The sequence below is a fragment of the Phyllobates terribilis genome, unplaced genomic scaffold (assembly GCF_046119375.1).
Source record: "Phyllobates terribilis strain yellow unplaced genomic scaffold, ASM4611937v1 Scaffold_2__4_contigs__length_985480577, whole genome shotgun sequence".
Taxonomy (NCBI): Eukaryota; Metazoa; Chordata; class Amphibia; order Anura; family Dendrobatidae; genus Phyllobates; species Phyllobates terribilis.
Genome location: NW_027362762.1, coordinates 136038070 through 136065918, shown reverse-complemented (window position 1 = coordinate 136065918; position 27849 = coordinate 136038070). Strand labels below are relative to the sequence as shown.

Here is a 27849-nt window from a genome sequence, read left to right as displayed (position 1 = left end):
CCTAGCGCCGTTTCGCCCCCTCCCCCTGTGTGACTCGGGACTTCCGGTTCCGGCCCCATTGTTGTACAGTGATGGCGGCGCGGGCTGGTTTCCAATCGGTGGCTCCACTGGGATCCGGGCCGGCTGGTGCCGCTATGGGCCCCGGGACGCCAGGTCCTGCTGTGAGGATGGGCCCGGCCCCGGGACAGGGCATGTACCGCTCCCCTATGCCAGGAGCAGCCTACCCGGTAAGAGAGAGGCAGGGCTGTGCCTGCTGTGTGGTGATGGAGGAGAGCAGCCGGCACCAGTGAGGTCACCCCATAGATCTGTACAGCCTCCATGGTCCTGCACCCCCTGCCATTACCTGCCTGTGCACTCATGTCTGTTTTTACTACTTTACAGCGATGGTTCCACGTAAACAACAGCATAAGGGGTTAATAAGTAGCGGCCGAGTGCAGCTTTCACTTATACGGATGAGTGGAAACGCGTAACATGCAGAGCAAAGGGTGACGGCCATGACACTCAAAACCTCGACACAATGCGCATATTGGAAAAAGGAAATTTTCCTGCAGAGCGATGCGCAGCGCCTGTCCTGAGGACCTGTCTGTTCTAGAGAGAATAGAATAGTCCTATTAAAGGGGTTGTCCACTACTTGTACAACTCCGAGTCCCCTAAGTAAAGTTCTAAAAGCTTATACTCACTTTCCACATCCAGTGATCTCCTGGCGCTATCATGATATCGTCAGCAGTCGCTAACCGGCTGCCGGCTTTACTATGTCATCAGAGTGGCTGTCTGCTCGGACCGAATATCGATGAGCTGCAGCGCTCGTGTGACTTGATGTCACTGGTCATCTGCTGCAAATACAAAACGCTATGTATTGCAAAAAACTAACATTGCACATCACACAGAAAACACCATCCCCACTGTAAAACGTGGTGGCAGCATCATGCTGTGGGGAGGCTTTTCTTCAGCAGGGACTGATGGGAAGATGGATAGAGCTAAACACAGGGCAATCCTGGAGGAAAACCTGTTACAGACTACAAAAGACTTGGGACTGGGGTTTAGGTTCACCTTCCAGCAAGACAACAACACATCCTGCCAGAGCTACAATGGAGGGTTTATATCAAAGCATATTCATGTGAGTGAACAGCCCAGTCACAGTCCAGACCTAAATCCCATTGAGAATTGCTGTTCAGACGCCACCATCCAATCTCACTGAGCTAGAGCGAGTGTGCAAAGAATAACGGGCAAAAATAACAGCCTCTAGATGTGCAAAGCTGGGAGAGACAGACCCCAAAAGACATGCAGCAGTAATTGCAGCCAATGGTGGTCCTAAAAGTACTGACTCAGGGAGGCTGAATACAAATGCACGTCACCATTTTTATATTTAAAATGTTTAGATAACCATGTAAAATTTCCTTTACACTTCACAAATACTTGCTACTTTGTGTTTGTATATCACACAAAATCCCAATAAAATACATTTAAATTTGTGGGGGTCGCATGAAAAAAAATGTGGAAAAGTTCATGGGGTATGAATACTTTTTCAAGGCACTGCATACCTCTGTTTTTGGGAGCAGAGAGGATTTTTAATAAGCAAATGGCAAAGTAGCTTGTTTTAAACAGTTTTAAGATGAGATTAACCCTTTAAGGCTGTGTTCCCACAATGCGGATTTAATTCTTTCCGCGGCGCCATTTCCGCCACGAAAACGCATGTTAAGATGTCTACCATGTTTCCCAATGATGATCTGCATGTGCTGTGCACATCCTGCGGAAATTTCCGCTGCAGATTATCATTGCAGAAAAATCCGCAGCACAACCAATTTCTTGTGCGTAATCGCCGCCATTGACTTGCATTGAACCGCATAACATCCGCATACATGTATGCATGCGGATGTTATGCGGTTGAATGCGCGTACCCGGTCTGGAGATGAGATACCATTAGTGAAAAAAAGAATTAAAACGTAAAAAATAAAAACACTATTCTTGCCTATCATGTGGCCGCCGGTCTCCTCTCCGGTGGCCTCCTCTGTCCTCGGCGTCCTGCGGTGTTCTGAAAGGACCTGCGGTGACGTCGTTTAGTCATGTGACGGTCACGTGACCACTGACGTCGGCGGTTGCATGACCTGTCAGCTGACTAAATGACGTCAACGCATGTCCGTTCAGGATGCCGAGGACAGAGGAGGCCACCGGAGAGGTAAGTATAATGTTTGTTTGTTTTTTACTATTGATGCTGCATTTAAAGCAGCACGAGTTGGTCACACACTATAAATCAATGCCAGTTGCATGGATTTATATTGTGTGACCAACTTGTCAAGCACTTTTCCAAGTGATGCTCAAAATCGCTTGAAAAAACGCACGCGGAAATGCATGTAAAAACGCTTCTCCATGGCAGAAAAAATGCATGTACAATCCGCATGCGTTTTTTCTGCCAAAGGAGATGCAGAAACGCTCAGGAAAATTTCTGCTTCATTTCTGCATCGTGGGCATATAGCCTAACTCTTCTTTATGCTGTTTCTCTGTTATTCATCCTGGAAACATGAGTAAGTTGACAACTTGGAGGTGCATAGTCAGCGCTGCCACTATTCGACTTTAGGGACATAAACCAGTTTATTCATAACCATTTAGGAGGAACAACACAAAGCAGAGTTATGACAATTGATAAATTCCTGATCGTGGAGGTCTTACTAATGACAAGAACATAGGTCCCCATACTGTTCCTGTTCACTGCGGTCAGGATTGAATGGAGCTCTGCGTTCTCACATGAGCTCTGCTTCTCCATTCAGTGTCTAAGGGAATGACCAAGAAAGAGAAGTACAAATCTATCACCATCATTCTCATGGACAGAGGCTTATTGGTCTCACTGTGCACTACTACTCCATTCACACAGGACTTTAGGAGCCCCTCCCTCTAATAAAGGGATGTCAAACACACAGAGTGCTAAAATGAAATACTTGGACAAAGTCACGGGCCAACCAGTATACAGTATTATGGGCCCCGCATGGTCCTCCATGCAGTATTATGGGCCCCGCATGGTCCTCCATGCAGTATTATGGGCCCCGCATGGTCCTCCATGCAGTATTATGGGCCCCGCATGGTCCTCCATGCAGTATTATGGGCCCCGCATGGTCCTCCATGCAGTATTATGGGCCCCGCATGGTCCTCCATGCAGTATTATGGGCCCCGCATGGTCCTCCATGCAGTATTATGGGCCCCGCATGGTCCTCCATGCAGTATTATGGGCCCCGCATGGTCCTCCATGCAGTATTATGGGCCCCGCATGGTCCTCCATGCAGTATTATGGGCCCCGCATGGTCCTCCATGCAGTATTATGGGCCCCGCATGGTCCTCCATGCAGTATTATGGGCCCCGCATGGTGCTCAACATTCTTGCACTTTTTCATTACTTTCAATCGGTAAAAAATGCTGTAAAACCATTTAAAGCATTGACATGCTGCAGATTTACAAAAATGCTGCTGTTCTCATTCATGGGGGGGGGGGGAGTGCGTGCGTGAGATTTCTGAAATTTCATTGCCGGTACTATAAAACTGTGTTGTTGATTTTTTTGCCTGGAAAAAAAACACCAAAAAAAGCAACATGTGAACATATCCTTAAGGTCGAGATAGCAAATCTATCTCTGCCAGAATGAAAAACTAAATTAGAACTATAGATTCCTTTTAATGCTCCTACACAAAATGATGTAGAAACGGGAGTAGATGTTCCTGGGAGTGGAAATATTGTGGAGATGTCAGTGACGGAGTCCAAACTGCCAGACAGGTGATGTCAGCACTGTCTGAAGGGCCCTTACACATTAGATGGTTGGCTGATAGCGGACCTGTCTGAAGGGCACATACACATTAGATGGTTGGCTGATAGCGGCACTGTCTGAAGGGCCCATACACATTAGATGGTTGGCTGATAGCACTGTCTGAAGGGCCCATACACATTAGATGGTTGGCTGATAGCGGCCCTGTCTGAAGGGCCCATACACATTAGATGGTTGGCTGATAGCAGCACTGTCTGAAGGGCCCATACACATTAGATGGTTGGCTGATAGCGGCCCTGTCTGAAGGGCCCATACACATTAGATGGTTGGCTGATAGGAGAGGAGTGCAAGGTCAAACAGGAGACCGTTGCAACCTCCTATAGTAATATATAATAAGAAAACTGCCCAGCACATCCTGAATTGTGAACAGGTCCTCTCATTTAACCAGCAGGTGATGTATATTCTATTCTACCAGCCCATTTAAATTGTAGGTGTTTTAGCCCAGAAGTGACATGTTCTGTCCAGAGTTATAGGCTTGTAGCCCAAGAGAGGCATGTAGGTAGAGTAGTACCCATCAGATGGGAGGTCACCTTGCAGCGGTTGATGGGCACACATGAATTGGCTAATTTATGCGCTAAGAACCTCCATTTTTTTGTAAGTAAAGCTTACTGAGTAATAACAGTTTAGATAAAATGTTTTTATTGTCTTTATGTATCTTGTCCATAATGGAGTGCTACTGCTCTTTCTTTTTATATAAATTATTATATAGCTTTTTGGGAATAGGTTCAGTATAGCTTGTATTTTATTGATATTCCTGCTAATTTTGGACTTCGGAGTCCAGTGGGCGGTCCTAATCAGTGAGTGACAATTAGTTCTGCTTGTACATGAAAGGCTGTCAATCACTGCTTAGGACCGCCCACTGGACTCTTAAGCCATAAGCAAGCAGGAGTTTCCATGAATAAAGCACAGCTTATACTGAATCCTTTCCCCCAGATCTATAGATCTGTCTGCACAGCTTCAGAACATTTTGCTGGTATATCAGACTATATCCAACATGACGGGATTCCTTTATTAGATTTCTTTAGAGTACGCTGTTCATTGATACAGGACACAGGTTACTGTTTTTTCCCTGTCTATCCCTTTAAAAAAAAATAGGTTGAATTTCGATCTTTGTACATGAATAAGTGCAGTAATCATTTCCTCCTTTCTATAATTTTCGTTAATCCTACATCATTGTCCATAGTCTTGATTGAAAGCATTCCTGCTGTTCGCTGTACACGGCTCCTGTAGAGACCTATGCGCCTCCATGATTACGATTTACCTACCTGTCTGTAATCTGATCCGTCTGGTATATTGCCCACCCGCCACACCATGGACGTCATGCCCTCTATTGCCCACCGTATAATAACCTCCACTATCATAAACTGTAATCAGGAAATGGTGTAAAGATTTAGAATGACTTCTGGAAATGACTTAAACTTGCATGGCACGGATGTGGATGGTTGGTCGCTTTATGTACAGTCCATGCTAACGCTCTTTCCTTGTGTTATACAGCGGCCCGGGATGCTTCCAGGCAGTCGGATGACACCTCAGGGACCGGCCATGGGTCCTCCAGGTTACGGAGGAAGTCCGGCTGCCCGCCCAGGGATGGCTCAGTCAGGCATGGACCAGTCCCGTAAGCGGCCCGCACCGCAGCAGATTCAGCAAGTACAGCAACAACAAGCAGCTCAAAATAGGAATCACAGGTAATACACATAATGATGGTGGGTCTTCATAAGCCAGGGACTACTGCGAGTGATGCAAATTCTTATGTAGCCCATTGACTATAGTAACATAATATAGTCAATTGAAAGTGCTTGTCTACACGAAAAGTTCCCCAGGTTAAAAAAATAAAAAGTAATTGATGGTCATCTATCACTACCCACCTGGATGCCATGCTGGCCTCTTAGTGGTTTTGCTGACAAATGAAAAGGCTGACGTCAGCGCGCAGTCAGACTACCCACTTCTCCTGAAGACCCTTTCAGCCTTTTGAGACTTGGGTGGAGGACATCATTCTCTGAAAATAGGGTCCCACAGCTGCACCCCAACAGTTTGAGAACTGAGGATGATTTCATTCTCCAAAGTGGTTCTTGTGGTGGGATGCAGGTCTGGACAGTTGTCGTCATCCCATGATCTTTGCAGACTAGCTGCATACTTCATGAACTATGGGCTGTCAATAGGGGTCATTTCACGATAGGCAGGAACTTAGTTAGCAAACGTCTGGACAACTGTCATCATCCTATTAGATAGACAATAATGAATATGTATGTATGCTTTCATAAAGATTGAATGAATGCTTAGATGAAATGGCAGCTATAAGATAGCAAGCAATGGATGTCTGACATCCCATGATCTATGTTGACTAGCTGCATACTTCATGTATGAGCTGTCAACAAGTGTCATTTCACGATAGGCAGGAACAGGGCCGCCATCAAGGCATTACTGCCCTTACTAGTGTATGGCGCCCGGTGAGCACAAGCAAAGAGGGGGGGTCCAGACACGTTGGCAGCCCAGGCCCATCCCCTCTTTGCTTCTGCTCACCGGACCCCAGGGGCAATAGTTTAGGGCCGCCGCACACCAGGTGCATAACAACACTGTAGTTAGATGATAATTTTGCACTTTACGTAATTGACCAAAGGACTTAACTAAATGACTCATAAAAAAAAAAATAGATTTAGTTACCATAAATGTGCTTTAAGCCCAGGACTGTGTTTGCGTCAAGATCGAGCATCAAACATGTCCTCATTCTGTTCAGAAAACTTGCGCTGATAAAACACTTTCTCCACCGCTGTATCTGCTTGCTGGAACCTGTCTCTGTCTGTTCAGACTTCCTTCTGCACTCCACTCTCTCATATAGGACCTATACCGGTCCTGTTCTATAAGGGTCGTGGACCCAGAACTAGAGTGTCTGTGTCATGGACTCACACCCTGACTAACTGCCTGAAACCCGAATGTACTTTTCTATAAACTGTTCTAACCCCTCCCAACTGAGGAGCTGATCCCTAAATGAAATGTCTAGTGTCTAAGTAATGTAATGTAAACTATATCCCTACCTATGGTATGGTTCCCCTAGTGGACAGACCTCACGCATTCCCAGGGACGGCCTTAGGCAGAGCCAAGTCGGAGAACTGCCATACAATAACGTCCGTAGGGATAAAACAAACTTTATCACACTAAAATTACATAGCATAACATATTAAACCCACTTGTTGCCACGGCGTCTTCATCAGCCCGCCACCCTCCTTCACAAGAACAATATAAGGGCCCTAGGGATAAATCACACAACTTATAACGTACACAGCACACACATTTAACTTATTATTTTAACTCTGTCAACCCACTTGTTGCCATGGCATTGCCATCAGGCGCATGATAGGGAAGTCATGCCGACTACGTTAGCGCTGACGTCAGCTGCTGTCCTGTGATTGGCTGGCCACTGTTAACTATTGCCATGCACGGCAATAGATTTCAAGCGTACGCACGTCCGAGGACCCATGGTCAGTAACTGAAATGGTACTTACCTCGCTGGGGCCAGGTGAGCTGGAGAATGGGGGTCCGACTGGGCCCATCTGCCTACCGGGCCCCATACACCAGTAAGGGCAGTAATGCCCTGATGGCGGCCCTGTCTGTAATTAGAAATGATGAGAATTATGCAAGTGCCCATCACTGATTCCCTAATATAAAAACGTGTGTGTGTGTGTGGGGGGGTATACACACACACATAAGTAAATATATTTCTAAACGAGCTATTGACATAAAATTCTCACCAGATGTCGGTAACAACCAATCCACACAGGCAAAGAAATCACCATAGATGTCCATAAATTAAGTTATGTGTAATAATGAGAAATGACAGGGAAAAAGTATGCAACACAGGAAAAAAGAGAGGTGCAAAAAGTCAGTCATGACACCAGCTGAAATCTATCAGTAATTAGAAATCAATCGTGCCACTTAGTGAAAAATATCAGCTAGTTCAGCTGATGGCTTATAAAAAGGTGTCTCATTACCAAGTTACCACACAAGAATCATAATGGGTAAAACCAGTGAGCTGTCTCAAGACGTTCACAACCTTATTGTTGCTAAACATACTGATGGCATTGGTTACAGAAGAATTTCTAAACTACTGAAGGTTCCAGTGAGCACTGTTGGGGCCATAATCCGCAACTCGAAGGAACATCATTCTACCATAAACCGGCCATGACCAGGTGCTCCCCGAAATATTTCAGACATAGAAGTGAAGAATTACCAGAAGAGTTTTCCAAAGGATCACCTGTGGAGAGCTACAGAAAGACTTGGAATCAGCAGCAACAATTGTTTCAAAGAAAACAATAAGTAATGCACTCATCTTCCATGACCTGTATACACTCTCACCACGCAAGACTCCATTGCTGAACAAAAAGAATGTCTAATCACCTTAATTTATGGACATCTATTGTTTTTCTTTGCCTGTGTGGATTGGATGGGTTGTTACCGATATCTGGTGAGAATTTCATGTCAATTACACCTTTAGAAATAGATTTAAACATATTTTTGTTGTTTATCCCTCACTGCTCCAGCATCATTTATTATTCTTATATAGCGCCTACATATTACTCAGCCCTATACAGACTTACAGGATGTCCAACAAGACAAATTGAATACACACCTTTTTTTAAAAATCTCTAAAACCGTTCCAAAGTAAACATGGAAAACAGAGGGGAATAAGGAAGGGAATAGTCAGCTCACTGCTTATGTACCGCACGGAGCCGTCCCAGTCTCAGACGTCAATAAGCAATGAAAAGATAGGAAAATCCTCCAGCGATAGCCAAAAAAGTTATATAAAATTATGAAATTTTATTTAAACATCTTAAAAACTGTAGTAGCAGGTCACCTAGAAATTTCCAACAGAAAGTAGGTATTAACCAACGCGTTTCAGCTTAGCTCCTTAATCGTGGTACCATGATGCCATGATTAAGCCGCTAAGCTGAAACGCGTTGGTTAATACCTACTTTCTGTTGGAAATTTCTAGGTGACCTGCTACTACAGTTTTTAAGATGTTTAAATAAAACTTCATAATTTTATATAACTTTTGGCTATTGCTGGAGGATTTTCCCTTTTTTTTTTTTTTCAAACTAAAGTAAAGGCCCTGCTCAAAGCCAGTGATGAAGGCAATCTGTGTGTAGTCAATACTGAACAAATATCTCAACATTTTATATGTGAAAAACACATCCAAATAATGCACCAAAGAAAGTGCCCTGCAATAATAAGCCTAGTGGGTGTAGACCCCCTTATACACATGGGTGGCTGTCGGCTGAACGATGCTTTGTCTGATCATTCAGCCCGACGGCCATCGGAGACGACTGCCGTACACAGGAACGCTCGTTTGGCTGAGCGCTCCTGTGATCTGTGAGACAGCCACCACCATACTTCTGTGCCGGCAGGTTAACTCAAGGAGAACAAAGTGATAATCAGTTGTCGGGGGTCCCCATACATATTAAAGTGTCAGCCAATATTAGTCTTGTGTATGGGGGCTTTAGTCAAGGGGCCCTCCACCAAGACATTCTTCTATCAATATCTAAACAATGCCGTCAGCGCTCCACAATAGTGTGAAAAGGGCAGTTTTTCGATCAGTCGTGACATTTCAGCTCCAACCAGGGACTTTTATCAGACTTGAGAATCACCTTGGTTGTAGCAGAAATGCTAGAAGATAAAGGATAAAACACCCCTTCCTATCTTGGGGGGCTGCCGGTTTTCAGTTTGTAGAATGAGCTGTTTAGCTGTAAGTACCGTGCAGGTTCTAAAGCCATTATCCATTGGTTTGCAGCGTAGTTATATGTGCGTCCCGTAATAGGATTCGGCAGCCATGTGTGTCCACGAGACGTTTTATCTGCTTGTACCTCAAAGGTTGTCAATGTAGCAGCGCTTATGATGAGCTGTGGCTGGCGGTACAACCTGCTTTAGGGGAAGTCATTATCTTCACTGATCTCATTTCTTTTTCAATTTTGAAGTGCTAAGAAGAAGAAGATGGCGGACAAGATTCTACCTCAGAGGGTGAGTGCCGACCTGAATGATGAAGCACTAGTACACAGCGAGGCTTGTAGACTTATTACTGACGTTCCCCGCCATCCTTTTCCCAGATTCGGGAGCTGGTACCTGAATCTCAGGCTTACATGGATTTATTGGCTTTTGAGAGGAAATTGGATCAGACAATTATGAGGAAACGTCTTGATATTCAGGAAGCCTTGAAGAGGCCGATCAAGGTAATTCTAAGTTTTAATAGGTGTAGAAATGGGTTAGACTTGAAGTTTTTTGTTATAGTTAATATATTTTCCTCTTCGTAGCAAAAACGAAAACTTCGCATCTTTATTTCTAACACCTTCAACCCAGCAAAATCTGATGCTGAGGATGGCGAGGGGACTGTGGCGTCATGGGAGCTGCGTGTAGAGGGCCGGCTACTCGAAGATGTAAGTGGAGCGCGTTTATGTGGTCTCCTACGTTTTATACTCTATATGGCAAATATTGCCAAAAATACCTAAAAGCTGGGGTCCCATCACTAAAGGCCAGTATCTCTTGAGTTTTGAGATGGGGTGACGATGGAGCTGAGCAATGTCCTAGTAATATCATAAATCATATGGAAAATCTTGGTATTTACTACTTATTGGTGTAAAGAGAAGACGCTTAGCTAAAATGTCACCGTGGATGTGACCATGCAGCGTTTCTTCCTATGAAGGTCAATGACCTGACTCCCTTACAGTGAGCGTTGCATTTCATTGATCCATATGGCAGTGCAGACGTTGGGTCCCACGTGTTGAAGCACAACATCATTTTTGTATTGCAGGCAGCTTTGTCCAAATATGACGCGACCAAACAGAAGAGGAAGTTCTCATCCTTTTTCAAGTCTTTGGTTATTGAACTTGACAAGGATCTATACGGACCTGATAATCACCTAGTGGAGGTAAGTTCACAATTCATGCTCCTGGAGTATATACACTGCTCAAAAAAATAAAGGGAACACTCAAATAACACATCCTAGATCTGAATAAATGAAATATTCTCATTGAATACTTTGTTCTGTACAAAGCTGAATGTGCTGACAACAAAATCACACAAAAATCATCAATGGAAATCAAATTTATTAACCAATGGAGCCTGGATTTGGAGTCGCCCCCAAAATTAAAGTGGAAAAACACACTACAGGCTGATCCAACTTTGATGTAATGTCCTTAAAAGAAGTCAAAATGAGGCTGTGTTGTGTGTGGCCTCCACGTGCCTGTATGACCTCCCTACAACGCCTGGGCATGCTCCTGATGAGGTTGCGGATGGTCTCCTGCAGGATCTCCTCCAGGATGGCACATCAATGCGAGCTGTGGCAAGAAGGTTTGCTGTGTCTGTCAGTTTAGTGTCCAGAGGCTGGAGGCGCTACCAGGAGACAGGCCAGTACACCAGGAGACGTGGAGGGGGCCGTAGACGGGCAACAACCCAGCAGCAGGACCGCTACGTCCGCCTCTGTGCAAGGAGGAACAGGAGGAGCACTGCCAGAGCCCTGCAAAATGACCTCCAGAAGGCCACAAATGTGCATGTGTCTGCTCAAATGGTTAGAAACCGACTCCATGAGGGTGGTATGAGGGCCCGACGTCCACAGATGGGGGTTGTGCTCACATCCCAACACCATGCAGGATGCTTGGCATTGGCCACAGAACACCAGGATTGGCAAAGTTGCCACTGGCACCCTGTGCTCTTCACAGATGAAAGCAGGTCCACACTGAGCACATGTGACAGAGTCTGGAGATGCCGTGGAGAGCGATTTGCCTGCAAAATCCTTCAGCATGACCGGTTTGGCAGTGGGTCAGTAATGGTGTGGGGTGGCATTTCTTTGGAGGGCCGCACAGCCCTCCATGTGCTCGCCAGAGGTAGCCTGACTGCCATTAGGTACCGAGATGAGATCTTCAGACCCCTTGTGAGACCATATACTGGTGCGATTGGCCCTGGGTTCCTCCTAATTCAGGACAATGCCAGACCTCATGTGGCTGGAGTGTGTCAGCAGTTCCTGCAAGATGAAGGCATTGAAGCTATGGACTGGCCCACCTGTTCCCCAGACCTGAATCCGATTGAGCACATCTGGGGCATCATGTCTCGCTCCATCCACCAACATCACGTTGCACCACAGACTGTCCAGGAGTTGGCAGATGCTTTGGTCTAGGTCTGGGAGGAGATCCCACAGGAGACCATCTGCAACCTCATCAGGTGCATGCCCAGGCGTTGTAGGGGGGTCATACAGGCACGTGGAGGCCACACACAATACTGAGCCTCATTTTGACTTGTTTTAAGGACATTACATCAAAGTTGGATCAGCCTGTAGTGTGTTTTTCCACTTTAATTTTGGGGGTGACTCCAAATCCAGGCCTCCATTGGTTAATAAATTTGATTTTTGTGTGATTTTGTTGTCAGCACATTCAACTTTGTACAGAACAAAGTATTCAATGAGAAAATTTCATTCATTCAGATCTAGGATGTGTTATTTGAGTGTTCCCTTTATTTTTTGAGCAGTGTAGTATCACTGGTTGAAGTCCCCTAAAGAGACAGAAAAAAAAATACATTTTTAAAAAAATATATTAAAAAGAAATAAAAATTGAATCGCCCCCTTTTCCCACAGTGGAAATAAATGCAATAAATGTTTGGTATTGCTGCATCTATAAAAGTGACCCCACCAATAAGTCATTAAGAAAAAAGAGACAAAATTGCAGTTTTTTGGTCTATGCAACTCCACCAAAAAATTAAACAAGTGATGAAAGCATCCTATCTACCCCAAATTACTATGATTAGAAACGTCAGGTTGCTACACAGAAAACAAATCCTCACAGAGCTGTAGTAATGAATTTTTTTTTATTTATTTTTTTTACTAATTCCTGAATTTTTTTTCATTGCTTAAATAAAAAAAATTAAAATATATAAGTTTGGTATTGCCGTAACTACACTGACCTGAAGAATCACATCGCCAGGTTATTTTTACAGCACAATGAATGCCGAATAAACAAAATTCAGAAAATAATTGCGGTTTTTTGCTCAATTTCTCTGCACTGGCAATTTTTTTTTCCCATTTTCCAGTATGTTGAATGGCGTAGTTCAAAACTATAACTCATCCCACAAAAAACAAGTCCTGATAAATCTGACGTCAGAAAAATGGGAAAAAATTCTTTTGAAAGAACACAAGGCTTGGGAAAGGAGTAAATGGATAATCCAACTCCGCTCCTTTCTGCATTAGGAGGGGAGCGAGGACCGTGATGTCATGTCTAAAATATATCTGCCGTCTCTTGTGTGCAAGTGGCAGGCATTGTGCCCCGTTCCTATCAGAATGGGAGAGGTGCACGATATCTGCAGGAATATCTAGGCGGGATGTCACCGCCCCGCTTGCCTCCCATTCCGGAAGTGATTGGGCCTAAAATTTACCGAAAACATTTACTTACACTAATGCAGATGTGATTGGTGACCATCTATGTACCGCACTTTACAGAATAAGCAACTAGAAATAAATGCGAAGACGCGTGGCATGAATTTTTACACAGTGTAAACCTTTATGCCACCACTAGGGGGCAGTGCTTCTTTATCCCAACCTTTTAATATTCTACCTTCAGTACAGAAACTTTATTTAAAGGCAACCTGTCAGCTGCTTTATGATGCCCGAGCACAACAGCATGAATCAGGTAAGGCTACGTTATTGTAGCCGTGTATGTTTTATTCTGATAATCTGCGGAGCTTTAGAGAAATCATACTTTGTAAAGCCGGCCGGGGACTGTCTTGGACTAGTGAAAGGCAGTGTCTCCCACTGCTGTTGGGGAGCGAGGCGGTGAAAAGCCAACAGCTGATGAGTTGCTTCCTTTTAAAATTCAGTATAAAAGTGAGTGAGCAATCACTAGATTTCTACAACCAGAAACCCACACTATGACCTGACTTTCTGCCGCTACACATCTGATTTTAGACATTTGAACCTTGCTTGGTCTTTGTGGCCTTATTAAAGCGAATTTTGGGCTGGTTCTGGGCTACTCCTGCTCTGCTCCCAGGCAGTGTGGGTGAAGGGCAGTACAGCAGGGGTGACTAGTACTAGGAGAGGAGGAGAGCTAATAGAAGGGTTTGTAATATGGCACAGCTAAACTCAGATGTGCTACCCCTCCTTACACATACACCTTATCCGAAAGGTATTAGTTATCTGTGGTTTCTAATCATGCAAGAGATTAGATCCGGATATCAGGGCTCTCTGTCATTATATACACTGACTTTAAGTATTGGGGGTCTCATTCAGACTTCTGTGTTGCATGTTCCTTTTGTGTCCGTTTTTTTCAGATACAACACATGCCCATTGTAATCTATGGTGCTGTTCATATGCCCATGTTTTTCACAGACCGTGTGTCCATGCAAAACTCAGACATGTTTGATTTTTTTTCCCGATATCACTATGCAAAGAGCCAATACAAGTCTATGGGTCTGTGAGAAACACGTACAGCACACGGATGACCTCATCTACTCAATGTATGTAACATTGCAAAATATAGGAGAAGCTTTGTAATTTCTTTATCCATCTGGGAGAAAAACTGATGGTAAAATCTGATACGCTGATCCAAAGCCCCGATAACACAGTACCATTTTTTCATGTACATGTTTAAACACTGACATGTGAATGAGGCCTAACAATGCTGATGTGGCCATCAATCATTCTGCTTACAGCCGCTACTCATTATGTACTAAGCGGTGATTGAAAGCCAGAGACTACCGGGAGGATCAAAGTTGATTTCCTCCTTTAGCCGAGCTTTCTTAGCAGAAGTCGGGCAGCTTTAGAACGCTATTAACATGCAGGCTAGTTTTTGGGGCCATGACTAATTCCCTTTAACATGAAATTTTAATCCTCATTCACTTATTTATTAACCCCTTTACAACGTCGGGATTTTCCGTTTTTACATTTTCGTTTTTTGCTCCCCTTGTTCCAAGAGCCATAGCGTTTTTATTTTTTGGGCAATATGGCCGTGTGAGGGCTTATTTTTTGCAGGACGAGTTGTACTGTTAAACGCCATTACTAGTTTTACCATATCGTATACTGGAAAACGGGAAAAAAATTCCAAGTGCAGTGAAATTGCAAAATAAATGCAATTCCACAGTTGTTTTGTGTTTGTTTTTTTCCTTTTTCTTTCCACGTTCACTGGATGCTAAAACTGACCTGCCATTATTATTCTCCAGGTCATTACGAGGTCGTAGACACCAAACATGTATAGATGTATAGGTTCTTTTTTAAGTGGTGATAAAAAAAAAAATCCAAAGTTTGCTTTTAAAAAAAAAAAGGCACCATTTTCCGAGACCCATAGCGTCTCCATTTTTCGACATCTGGGGCCGGTGAGGGCTTATTTTTTTGCGAGCCGGCTGACGTTTTTATTGATGCCATTTTGGGGTAGATACGATGTTTTGATCGCCCGTTATTTCATTTTATTGCAATGCTGCGGCGACCAAAAAAGCGTAATTCTGGCATTTGGAATTTTTTTTATCGTTACAGCCTTTACCAATCGGATTAATTCTTTTTTTATATTGATCGGGAGATTCTGAACGCGGCGATAACAAATATGTGTACGTGGGGTTTATTTTTTCTTTTATTTTGAATGGGGCAAAAGGGGGGTGATTTAAACTTTTATATTTTTTTTTAATATATTTAAAAACACTTTTTTTTTACTCTTTTTGCTTGCTTCTATAGTCTCCATAGGAGACTAGAAGCAGCAACTGTCCGATCGCCTCTGCTACATAGAGGTGATCAGCAGATCACCTCTATGTAGCAGAAATGCTCCTGTGGTATGAGCGCCGACCATTAGGTGGCACTCATAGCGATCAGCACATGACAACCACTGGGGTCTGCTGCAAACCCAGGGTTGTCATGCCCACCCATCAGTGACCTGCGATCACGAGACGGGGTCACCGATGGGCGGGGTAAGTGACGCGCTTCTGGCGTGGCGCTGTTAAATGCCGCTGTCAGAGATTGGCAGCTGCATTTAACTGGTTAACAGCCGCAGGTGGATCGCGATTCCATGTGTCGGATGTAAGAATCAGCTGACATGTGCCTGGTTCAGTGTGGACTCCGCGCCGGAAGCCCGTGCTGAACCGGGGGTAATGGCCTGGGGCGTACTAATACGCCCCAGGCCAGTAATGGGTTAAGGGTTTCACCATATTCTGGTGCGTTTTGCCGACATCATCACTGTCCCCATTGGAGCTCACAATCTAGATTCCCTATCAGTATGTCTTTCAAGTGTGGGAAGAAACCCACGCAAACACGGGGAGAACATACAAACTCCTTACAGATGTTGTCCTTAGTGGGATTTGAACCCCGGACCCCAGCGCTGCAAGGCTACAGTGCTAGTCACTGAGCCAACATTCAGACGTCTGTAATGTTTCTCATATGCACAAAATCGGACGACTTTTCATCAGTGCTTGATCAGGGTCTGGTCTGATTCTTTATAGACTCTCTTTTTTTGCAGACCAATTGGTCCCCCCAGAAAAACGCATGCATGTGAACACCCCCTTAATCTACAGTGGACACCTGTTTGATCTGTGAGACATCGGGAGGTCATAGCTGCAGGGTTTCTTGCTGTAGTTCTGACATTTTGGAGCACCACTATGTAATTGTGGTCTGATGGACACTACCTACGAAGACCGTTGCAGAAAGTTAGTGTGACTGATTTGTCCGAACTGAAGCTAAGTATCCTTGGCTCTCCTTTTTAGAGTGCAGCTTATATACAGTGTTATATATACAGTGTTAGTGGAGCCGCGAGAAGCTTCACCACAACCACTGAATGACATACAAGCCGTGTTGCTGCTTTTTTCTGTACTTAGCAGTGATTTTCCTTGCTTTATTCACATTAATGGTATTGTGGATGCCATAAGGGAATCTCTAAAACACACTGCTCCTATGAATAGCGGTGGGCCTGATGGTTCTCATGCTGCTCACGTCCTGGGCCCGCATAGCTGTTCTGCTCTTGGCTTACTACCAAACCTCAGAGGTGAAGTGATGTAATATTAACGGCTTTGTGAGGAGTCGTTCAGGGTCAGGATGCAGGATCTGAGGACAAGACAAAACAACCCGCTCCTCTGTGTTATCTCATTAGAAATCTGCTCGAAGTATTTCATGTCGTCAGAAAATGTTCCTCTTGATGGGACGTGACACTAGGAGGGTGTTTAATGGGGGGGCTAAGCAGCGGAAGGTGAGGGGTATTGTCCACTAAAGTGTAAAGAGTAGGTGCTCCGTTTGTTGATCTTCCCTGGTGCAGGGCAATGATCTGCTATTCATTGAAGGCCTTTGGTTTACAGAGATGTCATGAAGACCTCCCTGTCCATATGGACATCCGAGGGGGGCCTTCTGATTACACAAGAACGTAGAGCCACTCTACTGTTAAGCCATCCGAGTATTCTATGGAGGGTCACAATTTCTATGTAATAATTTCCCCCCACCGATGCAGGTAAACACCTGGCTGGCAGCTGCTTCCTCCTGCTGTATTGGCTGTTTTCCCGGAGCAGGACTCGGGGCGATCAGCTGATCATCACAGTGCCTGAATTTTGACCGGGATCTTTCCTCTCGCTTTATAATACTGCTATATATCTGACATTTCTTTCTAAACGTCCTCCTTCTGTTGCTTGCAGTGGCACAGGACGCCTACCACACAGGAGACGGATGGGTTTCAGGTGAAGCGTCCTGGAGATGTCAATGTACGCTGCACTGTGTTGCTGATGCTAGATTATCAGGTACGTGGGAAGAAATCCTGATCCCTACATCCTGCAGTAACCCTTCAGTACTATCCCCACCTCTATCACTTATTGTATTTCCACAGCCTCCTCAGTTTAAGCTTGATCCTCGCCTGGCTCGTCTTCTCGGTATCCACACCCAGACTCGTCCGGTCATCATCCAAGCCCTATGGCAGTATATCAAAACTCATAAGCTTCAGGACCCTCATGAACGAGAGTTTATAATCTGTGACAAGTACCTCCAGCAGGTGGGAACATAATCTCTATAAAGCGACTTTGTCTTCTTGTGCTGTTCTCACCATTACATCATTTTACCACCACAGATCTTTGAGTCTCAGAGGATGAAGTTTTCCGAGCTGCCTCAGAGACTCCATGCTCTCCTCATGCCCCCGGAGCCCATCATAATCAATCATGTCATTAGGTAAAAAAGATCTTGCCTTCTTTTTGTTACGACATTGTTCTATCCCCGGCATTGTCACCTGTGTTGTATCGTGTTCCTAGTGTGGATCCCAATGATCAGAAGAAGACCGCGTGTTACGATATCGATGTTGAAGTGGATGATACTTTGAAAACACAGATGAATTCCTTCCTTCTCTCCACCTCCAGCCAGCAAGAAATTGCAGCTCTAGATAACAAGGTAAGGAATAGAAGCTGGTTTGGTTTTGCTGTTGCCCAAATTGGGGTGCTAATGGTGGCATCTCCTGGCATGATGGTCTGACAGATTCTCCTTAAGGAACTGGCTAAGGTTGTCCCTTTTTAAAGCAGTCCTTTCCTCAGGTATATATCACTGAAACCGCACAAATGAATGCATTGAAAAACTCAATCACTTAGGGGAAATATTGTATTTTCGAGCAAAAACTGGTATATGATGTCCTATTTAAATCGAGGGAGGCAGGGACAGCTGCGTTTGGAAGAAATCTGTGCACTTATAGTGGCACACTTGAAAGCCATTGGTTAAGGGGAGTCTGTCACCCCCAAAATGTATTTTAAATTTGCTTTATAGTGTTGTACGGTCCTTAGCTCCTATAATACCTATACTAGCATGTTATTGGTACAGTGCCTGAGAAAATAACTTTCACTTCATGTGCAAATAAGGAGGCTTAGGTGCGCCCTTGGTGCGGCCACATGCAGTGTGCGGGCACATTCTCCTCCCCGTCTCCTTTCTTCTGACTCACTGCACTTCCCGGTGTGTTAGTGCAGCAAGCTTCATCAGAATAAAGGAGACGGAGGAGAATGCGCGCGCCAGCACACACGTGGCAGCACTCACAGGGCAGCATTCACAGGGCTTGCTTTGGCATTTAGAAGCAGGGAAAGGTCCCCAATATGCACATTAGGGTGCACCAAGCGTGGCCACGCCAAGGGTGCACCAAACCCTCCTCATATGCATATGAATTAAGTTATTTTCTCTGGCACTGTACTAGTAACAAGTACATGGTAGTATGGGTATTATAGGGGCTAAGTTCCATACAACACTGTATAACATGTTTAAAATGCATTTTAGGGGTGACGGACTGTTTAATGCATCTTAAAACACATTTGACTTGTATAAGCCACCAATACTATGGTTATTGACAGTGTCTTTAAAGAGGTTGTCCACTACTTATACACTGATGCCCTATCCTTAGGATTGGGCATCAATGTCTGATCGGCCGGGATCCGACACCTGGCACCAGGGCTGTGGAGTCGGTAAGCCAAACCTCCGACTCCCCTCATACACGGCTCATGTTTAAGTGATAAATTTACTGTAGCACAGATTCATCTCAGCTAAAAGTCTAGACCCTTAGATCAGGAATAGGACAGACATTTATAGGACATTTCATAACTTTCCCAAATTCTTATGAAAAAAATATTCCCCACAAACTGCATTGAACTACTGTACCCAATTTATTATATATTTTAGGAGTCTGTCCATTTTATACCGACTCGGACTCCGACTCCACAGCCCTGCCTGGCACACCCCCGCCAATCAGCTATGTGTTGGCGGCGGCCGGAAGTGCTTACTAGCGCAGCTTGCCGTCTAGGAATTGACAAATTTGATGTACTGAGAAGGAATATTAACAGCGTGAACATGTAAATCCTCTAAAAATATATCTTTATTTCTTACTCTTAAAACACACAAATACCCGTGTATTAAAAACCAATGTAACAACCATCAGTGTTCATTAATGACATAACTCCCTAAGGAGGATAAATGGTATGGACTTATATTGCTCTGATACAGCTCGATTCTGATCCTGCCTAGAGCGGAGGTTGGCACCCTAATGACGTGTTTGGTGCTCCTGCTCAACGGCGCCTGTCCCTATTGTGCCCTATAGGTGAACTAAGCACAAAGGATGAGGTGACTGCCTATTCTAGTACAGAGATATTCCTAGCATAAAGTAATAATGATTGAAGATGCATACGAATAAATTAATAAACTTATCTCGTATTTAAACTTTTGCCTCGACACGTTTCTCCAGTCATTATGGATTATCAGGAGGCCGATGGCTGAATTTTATGCCCCGAATGGATGAAGTTGCATAATGTGAGTTGCTGCAGGATGGCTGAAGCTGCTGCAGAATAACTTCATCCACCCTGCTATCCTGCAGCAACTATGAAAGAATAGAAGAGTGCCTGTCTGCTTATTAGTGATGCCGCTATAGCTTAAAAGTAATTCTATCTCATTACCTTGCCCAGATCTTTGTAGTATACTATGCTGCCAGTGCTTTCTGTGGGCGATTACCGTATGAAGAACTTGTCTCCATGTTGCCTTTTGCCTTCTCCAGACATTGCCCGGTTACAGCCCTTGTAAGCATTATACTAGCGGACGCCTTGTACTGCTTTGCTGCTCACGGATTCTGCACAATCTGCTGCCCAGCATGTCAGACATGGTTCTGCCAGAGAGCGGGAGGGTGGAGAGCTAGGACGCCGCAGAAGTCTTGTCTCCATCATATATGGAGAGTGCAGGAGATATTCTAGGAAGACGTGGCCACACATGGGTTGTCCCATAGAAAGCACATATATCGCCTATCCACAGGATAGATGAGACATGTGATTGTTGTAGGTCTGCCTGCTGAGATCCCGAGTCTCGGGTAGGGTGAGTTGGGACAGCCTACGGAGAGGTCAGTACTAGAAAAACCTTACAGGCAGTGTGTTGGTAAATGGTGCATCTTGCTGTTTGTAAGCAATTTGCATGTGGTTTTGGTTTTTAATGATCGAAGAACCCCTTTAAGCTTTCATTTATAGCTTAATGTTTCTCATTGACGTTTGCATCAAATGCAGCAATCTGCAAAGAGCGGCTATTTCTTCCTATGGAACACACTGTATGCGCTATGTAAAAGATCATTAAGGATTAGATGCTGGAACATGATCATTTATTTTTCATGCTTTATAATATTTTGAGGCATTTAACGTGTCCCCCCTCCCCCACCCACCTTCCGGGGGGGTTATTAATGTGTGCCACAACGAATATTTAGTTCCGTTTCCTATCTGTTTCTGATGAGGGCGTTATGTATTCTGGAGGAATTGCGTTTCGCACGGCGTCAGTTCATGCTCTCTCGCGATTCCCAGATGTGCTTTTTAATCTATCGTGTGCCTCGGTTTTGCTGTCCGTTGCTTTGGTTGCATTATACTATTCCTCGTAGACAGTGAAGCCGCAAATCATTAGTGTAGCTCAGTTTGGAAGAACATGTGGACAGCAGAGGTTTGCTTAAATGACAATTCCCATAAACGCTGGAGCTGCGGGGGCAATTCCAGACCACGAGGGTAATAAACATTCGTTACGACTATTCTGCCCATCAGTCAGCTACGTAAGACTCTGTGGCTGTCCAGGTATGTTGGGGCAGCTGATTCCTAGAAGTCTGCATTGTGGATTATAGTATGCTGACACGTTCACAAGCTCACATACCTAGATGTTAAGCTAAAATTGGGATGATTAACTGAGTATTGGTAGAAATGGCCTCTGTTTAGAGCAGTGGTCCCCAACCTTTTTTGCACCAGGGACCGGCTTGAAGCAAGATCATTTTTCCATGGCCCAGCAAGGAGGGGGTGGGGTGGGCGGGGCTTTGGTCATATGGGGGCGGGGTAATGGAAGGATTTGGAGTTTAGTGCATACTTATCATATAGTGTAGACCAGGTCCCCGCCAGGAGCTATGCCAGGAGCCCCACATAATGTGCTGTGCCAGGAGCAGCATCACTGAGGCCCCATCACGCCCTGCAGCAGGACAGGGCAGCTGTCCTGACAGCTGCTGTTCAGCTGCATTTACTTCATCCCAGGGGCGGACACAGACTGTAGTGGGCCCCTGTGCAAGAAATTTTGGGGGGCCCCCCCCCCCCGCCCTTCATAAGGCAACAAAGTTATGTAAACATAACCAACCCCCCCATGTGCGCATCTCATATCTCCCCTCCCCCCATGTGCATCTCTCATCTCTCCCCTCCCCCCATGTGCATCTCTCATCTCTCCCCTCCCCCATGTGCATCTCTCCCCTCTCCCCCATGTGCATCTCTCATCTCTCCCCTCCCCCCCATGTGGATCTCTCATCTCTCCCCTCCCCCCCCATGTGCATCTCTCCCCTCCCCCCATGTGCATCTCTCATCTCTCCCCTCCCCCCCATGTGCATCTCTCATCTCTCCCCTCCCCCCCATGTGCATCTCTCATCTCTCCCCTCCCCCCCATGTGCATCTCTCATCTCTCCCCTCCCCCCCATGTGCATCTCTCCCCTCCCCCCATGTGCATCTCTCCCCCCCCCCCCCATGTGCATCTCTCATCTCTCCCCTCCCCCCCCATGTGCATCTCTCATCTCTCCCCTCCCCCCCATGTGCATCTCTCCCCTCCCCCCCCATGTGCATCTCTCATCTCTCCCCTCCCCCCCCCATGTGCATCTCTCATCTCTCCCCTCCCCCCCATGTGGATCTCCCATTCCCCCCACTCCTAGTTAATTGTATTTAAAAAAAAATAAAACTTGTTATACTTACCCCCATGCGATCCCTGCAGAATCCTGGCGCTCGTCCAAATCGCTGACACCAGGTTCTCCTGCCTTCCGGTCATGTGACGGCGCCGTCACATGACCGGAAGTCAGAGGAATTATGAGATGTCTTGGACCCGGCGCTTTGCATGGGGCCGGGGGCCCCATGAGGAGAGAGACGCACAAGAGGGGGGCTCCGAGGGGGCTCCTACCGGCCGGGCCCCATACTGGAGTCAGGGCAGTCATGCCCTGATGGCGGCCCTGCTGGAGGGGCCCCCTCTCCCTCGGGGCCCCCGTTCAATGAACCGGCTGCACGGGCGGTAGTTCCGCCCCTGCTTCATCCTGCTTCAGGACCTGTGGTGACATCAGTTATGTACCTTGATGTCCTCACAGGTCCTCTACAGGTCTACCCTGCGGGAGTCTAGAACAGCGGGCAGCATCCACCCCACACAGTGTGCTCTGAGCCACCGCAGACCAGAGCACACTGTCAGTGTTTAGTGATTGTCTGTGGCGGTGCCGCGGACCGGCTGAAAAACCCCAACGGCCCAGTCCTGGTCCGCGGACCGGCGGTTGGGGACCTCTGGTTTAGAGAACACAAGTCCATACATTTGTGGGGAGGCTACACCTAGCTGTACGTACTGGTATCTAGTTAATGGGTACCACTGGTTTCCAGAGGACCATCCGGCAATCTAGAGCAGTGTTCCCAAACTACGGTCCTCAAAGACCCCCAACAGACCATATCTTCAGGATTTCCTTAGTATTACTCAGATGGTGGAATTATCCCCTGTCGAATACTGAGGAAATCCTGGAATCATGACCTGTTGGTGGCTTTTGGGGAACACTGCTATAGGGGGGAGCTGGATACTGGTCGGCAATCAGGTATACAGTGTCTATGACCAGCTATTTACATGTGATCACACAAAGCAGAGAGGTCCTCTACAAGGGGAAAAGGCTAAACCTTCATCCATTTAAGCTTTTTATTGCATCAGTAGTTTCATAAAGGAAGCCCGCGGCAGTCCATTACTGAGCAGTGCAAGATGATGGAAACATCAGGTCATGGCTCTGATTGCGCAGTTGCAGATGTAAGATTTGTGCATTCACCCGTAGCGCCTACTTTCTGGTTACTTGCAGGAGTCATGGCATTGATATGTAGTAATATTATTAGAGGGTCTCCAGGAGTTCGGGACCCTTCATTGCTATATAGGTGCAAAAATTGGAGAACCACAAAGGAGTCATATTTGAAAAAGATGTCCATCTTTATTGATATGCTAATAAAAACAGTCATGAAAAACAGTAAAAAAAAATACATACACAAGACCATAACAAAAATACACCAAAAAAGTGAAAAGGACAAAAAAACAATAAAACTGGTAACAGGTGCCAAAAATTTATATACTTATTAGCATGAGTATGCACATGCTGGGAAAGTAATGACCTGCACCCAAAAGGGCTCTCCAATATCTGCTTCCCAGGTGCAGACTCAAAAGTATATTAGCAAAGATCCATTTCAAAAGGCCAAGTGACTGCTGAATTCTTACCCTTATAAGTGGTGGAGTTCCCCCAGGAGATGAAACACTGCCCGCTGGGTAGGATTTTTGCTAATCTACTTTTGAGTCTGCACCTGGGAAGCATAGATATTGGAGAGCCCTTTTGGGTGCAGGTCATTACTTTCCCAGCATGTGCACACTCATCCTAATAAGTATATAAACTTTTGCCCAGTGGTGACCCGTTGCCAGTTTTGTTTTTGTCGTCTTCACTTTTTCGGTGAATTTTTGTTATGGTCTTGTGTATGTACTTTTTTGCTATTTTTCATGACTGTTTTTATTACCATATCAATAAAGATTGACATCTTTTATACGTTTTAAATATAACTCCCTTGTTGTTCTCCAATTTTTGCATTTGTTGGTAGGAGTAGTGCGGATGCACACTGATTCACATAATTTTCATTTATCCCCTATGCATGGCGCCTGTTGATGGTGAGGGGGATTCTATTGGAAAATGAACTTTGCTTTTAAGTATCTAATGATTGCTATATACATGTCTACATACAGATTGGTTCGTGCTGCTAGTTTTATGGTTTGGCTGCTTGTCATTTTGGTTGAAAGTAGTTACCATTTTTTTGGAAAAAAATGTAATATGTAATCTGCTATTTATCTAGATCCATGAAACTATTGAAACAATCAATCAGTTGAAGATCCAGCGGGAATTTATGTTAAGTTTTGCCCGTGATCCTCAAGGATTCATCAATGATTGGCTGCAGTCTCAGTGCCGGGACCTGAAGGTTAGTGGTGAGAGGTCACATGTGATGTGCTCTGCCTTATCCTGAGCTTCTCCTTCTCACAATGTTCTCCACCACAGGCTATGACCGATGTCGTTGGCAATCCTGAAGAAGAACGCAGGGCAGAGTTTTATTTCCAGCCCTGGGCTCAAGAGGCTGTTTGTCGATATTTTTACTCGAAGGTATGGATCATCAAAGTTACATGATATTTTTTAGGTCCGTACATTATTTAACAGGAATTTTAAACTAGAAATGAAACCTAATTCTTTTTTATACTCTATATATGATGATGGTGGCAACGATATGCCTGGAAACAACTCTTTGACTTCTATGGGCAATTGTTCCAGCCTTGATCTGTGTAGGGGAAGAGTAGAAGTTCACTCAATCAGTGTTAAGCCGGTCATAAACATTAGATGGCTGCCAGCAGAACGAAGCTTTGACCCATCATTCGGCCGTCTCTCCCATACCCTCTCCAGTGCTCTCTGAGAAAGCCGCTGATAGACTTCTCTGCTAGCGCCTTATCTATGGGAAAACAAAGTAATCAAGAGTCCAAAATCGAACATACCCAACCAAAATCTTTCCTATCAGCTGACCTGCTCCCCCATTAGACTAGAGCAGTTATCTCATAATAATCCATTGGTCGTTCCCCATCATTGGTCATTGTAAACAGTGTAGCGATCGGCCGTTTGCAGTTTTTAATAAAAGACAATTGTCAGCAGCATATTTCTCAGTGCACACACGGGATGTACTGCGGGTAATCTTATCATTGTCCAGCCCTCATACAGTTTGCAGTGAGGATTCACCCCCAATACAGTTTGCCCCAGCAGGTAGTGACACATGTATTGGCCCCATTGATTGGGGTTAATCCAGTTGCAGATTTGTATCAGTGCAAATTATAAAGCCACAGCAGAAGTCCACGGGGCAGCATTGAATTTCACTGCAGGTACAACGTGTCCACACAGCTGTGATTTTGGCTGTTTAAAAAAAAAATCACAACAAGGTTGCAGACAAGTTGCATTGTGGTCTGTGATGGTAAAATCACAAATTTCCCTTCACATGTTAAAAGAATTTCAACAGGTTTGGATTTTTACTATCAAAACATTAATAGAGCACAAATTGTAACCAGGTTGGGAACATATCCAATTTAAGTGTTCCAAGTTAATTTTAATAAGAATACAAGGGTGGAGCACTCCTATAGATTAGCAAAAACTTGTGAAAACCACCATGCATGGAGTAACCACAAACCACCAAAAGAATTCAAATATATAATACTTATTGAGACAAATTTAAAAATACCTATCATACAAAATATTGAGGTCTAAAAGGAGGAACATTGAAAGTGGAGAGACATCATTTTCCAATACAGAGTATATGAGAAGCATAGTTGCATAAGGAACATCATGCAGTTATATGAAAAAGCCAAATACCATGAGTCTAGAGAGATCCATAATACACGTAATAAATACTTTCAGAGACCCATAGTTGCATAAAAAAAGTTTCGATGGTGTAAAAAGCAAGTGCTATAAAAATTATAAAGATCATATAATGCATACAATGAATGTTGATAGAAACCCATGTATGTATATGTTCCATGAAAAGATCCTGATTAATGCCAGTAATTGAGCTTACCCATAGTGTCAGGAGATGGGTGTATTCTCCAGGCTGCCCCGACGCACGTTTCACATAGCTGCTTTATCAAGGGGAGAACTTTGCAATTTACTTATTAAAAATCTTCCGTTATCAAAGATGGAGATTTTTAATTTTTGTGGTCACTGGCCACCTGTGAAGTCTTTCAGCAGTGGCTGGTCTCTAAGGAAAGGAGCACAGCGCTTGCTAGCTCTTTGCTATACAACTTGCAAGCGCTGCTCTGAAGCTGGCAGGATCTGGCTAGCCGCAATGCTCCTGCTCTCCTCCACTGAGGCAAAGCTACCACTGCTAGCCGCACAGTTCAGGCCAGCGATACGGCCACGCTTGTAATCTGAATTGTCAATTATCAGGAGCGTATCAGCTCCCCTAACAAGCAGGTAGCAACGAGGCAGGGGGGGGGGGGGGGAAGTGTGCCGTCTTGAAGATCTAAAGTGAAACAACCCCTTTAAACGATAGATCTATTACCTTTTAATCATATATGTAATGCTTCTATTTGTATAGGTGCAGCAAAGACGCCAGGAGCTGGAACAAGCCTTGGGGATTAGAAACACATAAAACAAGCTACCTATGGATGACATGAACAGAGTGTACCTCGTAGCCAACTTCCCAGCACCTTCTTGAGGCTTTAGGAAGCTGCTCTGGATTGTTCTGGATTTGAGGCCTCTTATCAAACGACTGACAAGTGGATTAAGGACACACTAATAGTTATTTATACTGTCCTCAAATGTTACAAATATCAGAAAAGACCAGAAAATATTTTTGAGGGCTAAACTTGAGTTATATTCTGAAGGATCAAGTACATTTATTTTTAGACTTCCCATATGTGTCTTTTTTTTATTGTTTTGTGTAATAACGTTCATTATGTTTAAAATAGTATTTTCTCTGCACCCCTCAGACAGAAGAGACCTCATCAACGGCATCTTCTGTAGCGATTAACTAATTGTGTGCACCGTATGTATTTGTACTGCACACACCTTAGTGCCGGATGCATCGGAGTTAAAGGGCCGTCTCTACTGTGTGTCCGCAGCAAATATGTTAGATAGGAGCACACTGCAGACGTCTTCTCAGCCCTGTAGTCTGGGATGTCAAACGGTTCTACAAAAAAAAGTAAATTATGCCCTTTTTTCTTTTTGCTTTAGCTGAAAAGGTTACAAGTCTTTGGAAAGTGGTCAGTAGATTTCAATAATGAAGGACTCTTATGCAGAGGAGTATACAGTAACACATTCGACAGCATTTGCAGTCTGAGGAACCGGCTCTTAATATGCTGCTTAGCTTTCCAGGGTGTATCCCTAGAAGCTCACCAACCTCCCTCACTGAATGTGCCCCGAGCACCTCTATTCTCATAAAATGTAGCCTTTTTATTTTTGAGCGGATTATGGTTTTAATGGACCAAAATATTGTTTTGTATCTTGTAGTCATTGCCAAGTTTTAATAAAAGCAAGTTCTAATTAA

General features: G+C 44.7%; 1 protein-coding gene across 1 annotated transcript; it reads left to right on the top strand.

The window, feature by feature from the left end:
- On the top strand, nucleotides 1–27849 carry SMARCD1 (SWI/SNF related BAF chromatin remodeling complex subunit D1). The gene is made up of 13 exons (XM_073669873.1): nucleotides 1–227; nucleotides 5299–5489; nucleotides 9771–9813; nucleotides 9900–10022; nucleotides 10104–10226; nucleotides 10601–10717; nucleotides 17428–17529; nucleotides 17616–17777; nucleotides 17853–17950; nucleotides 18031–18166; nucleotides 24631–24753; nucleotides 24831–24932; nucleotides 26899–27849. The coding sequence occupies exons 1-13, from the start codon at nucleotides 72–74 to the stop codon at nucleotides 26950–26952; spliced, it is 1530 nt and encodes a 509-aa protein (XP_073525974.1). The 5' UTR covers nucleotides 1–71; the 3' UTR covers nucleotides 26953–27849.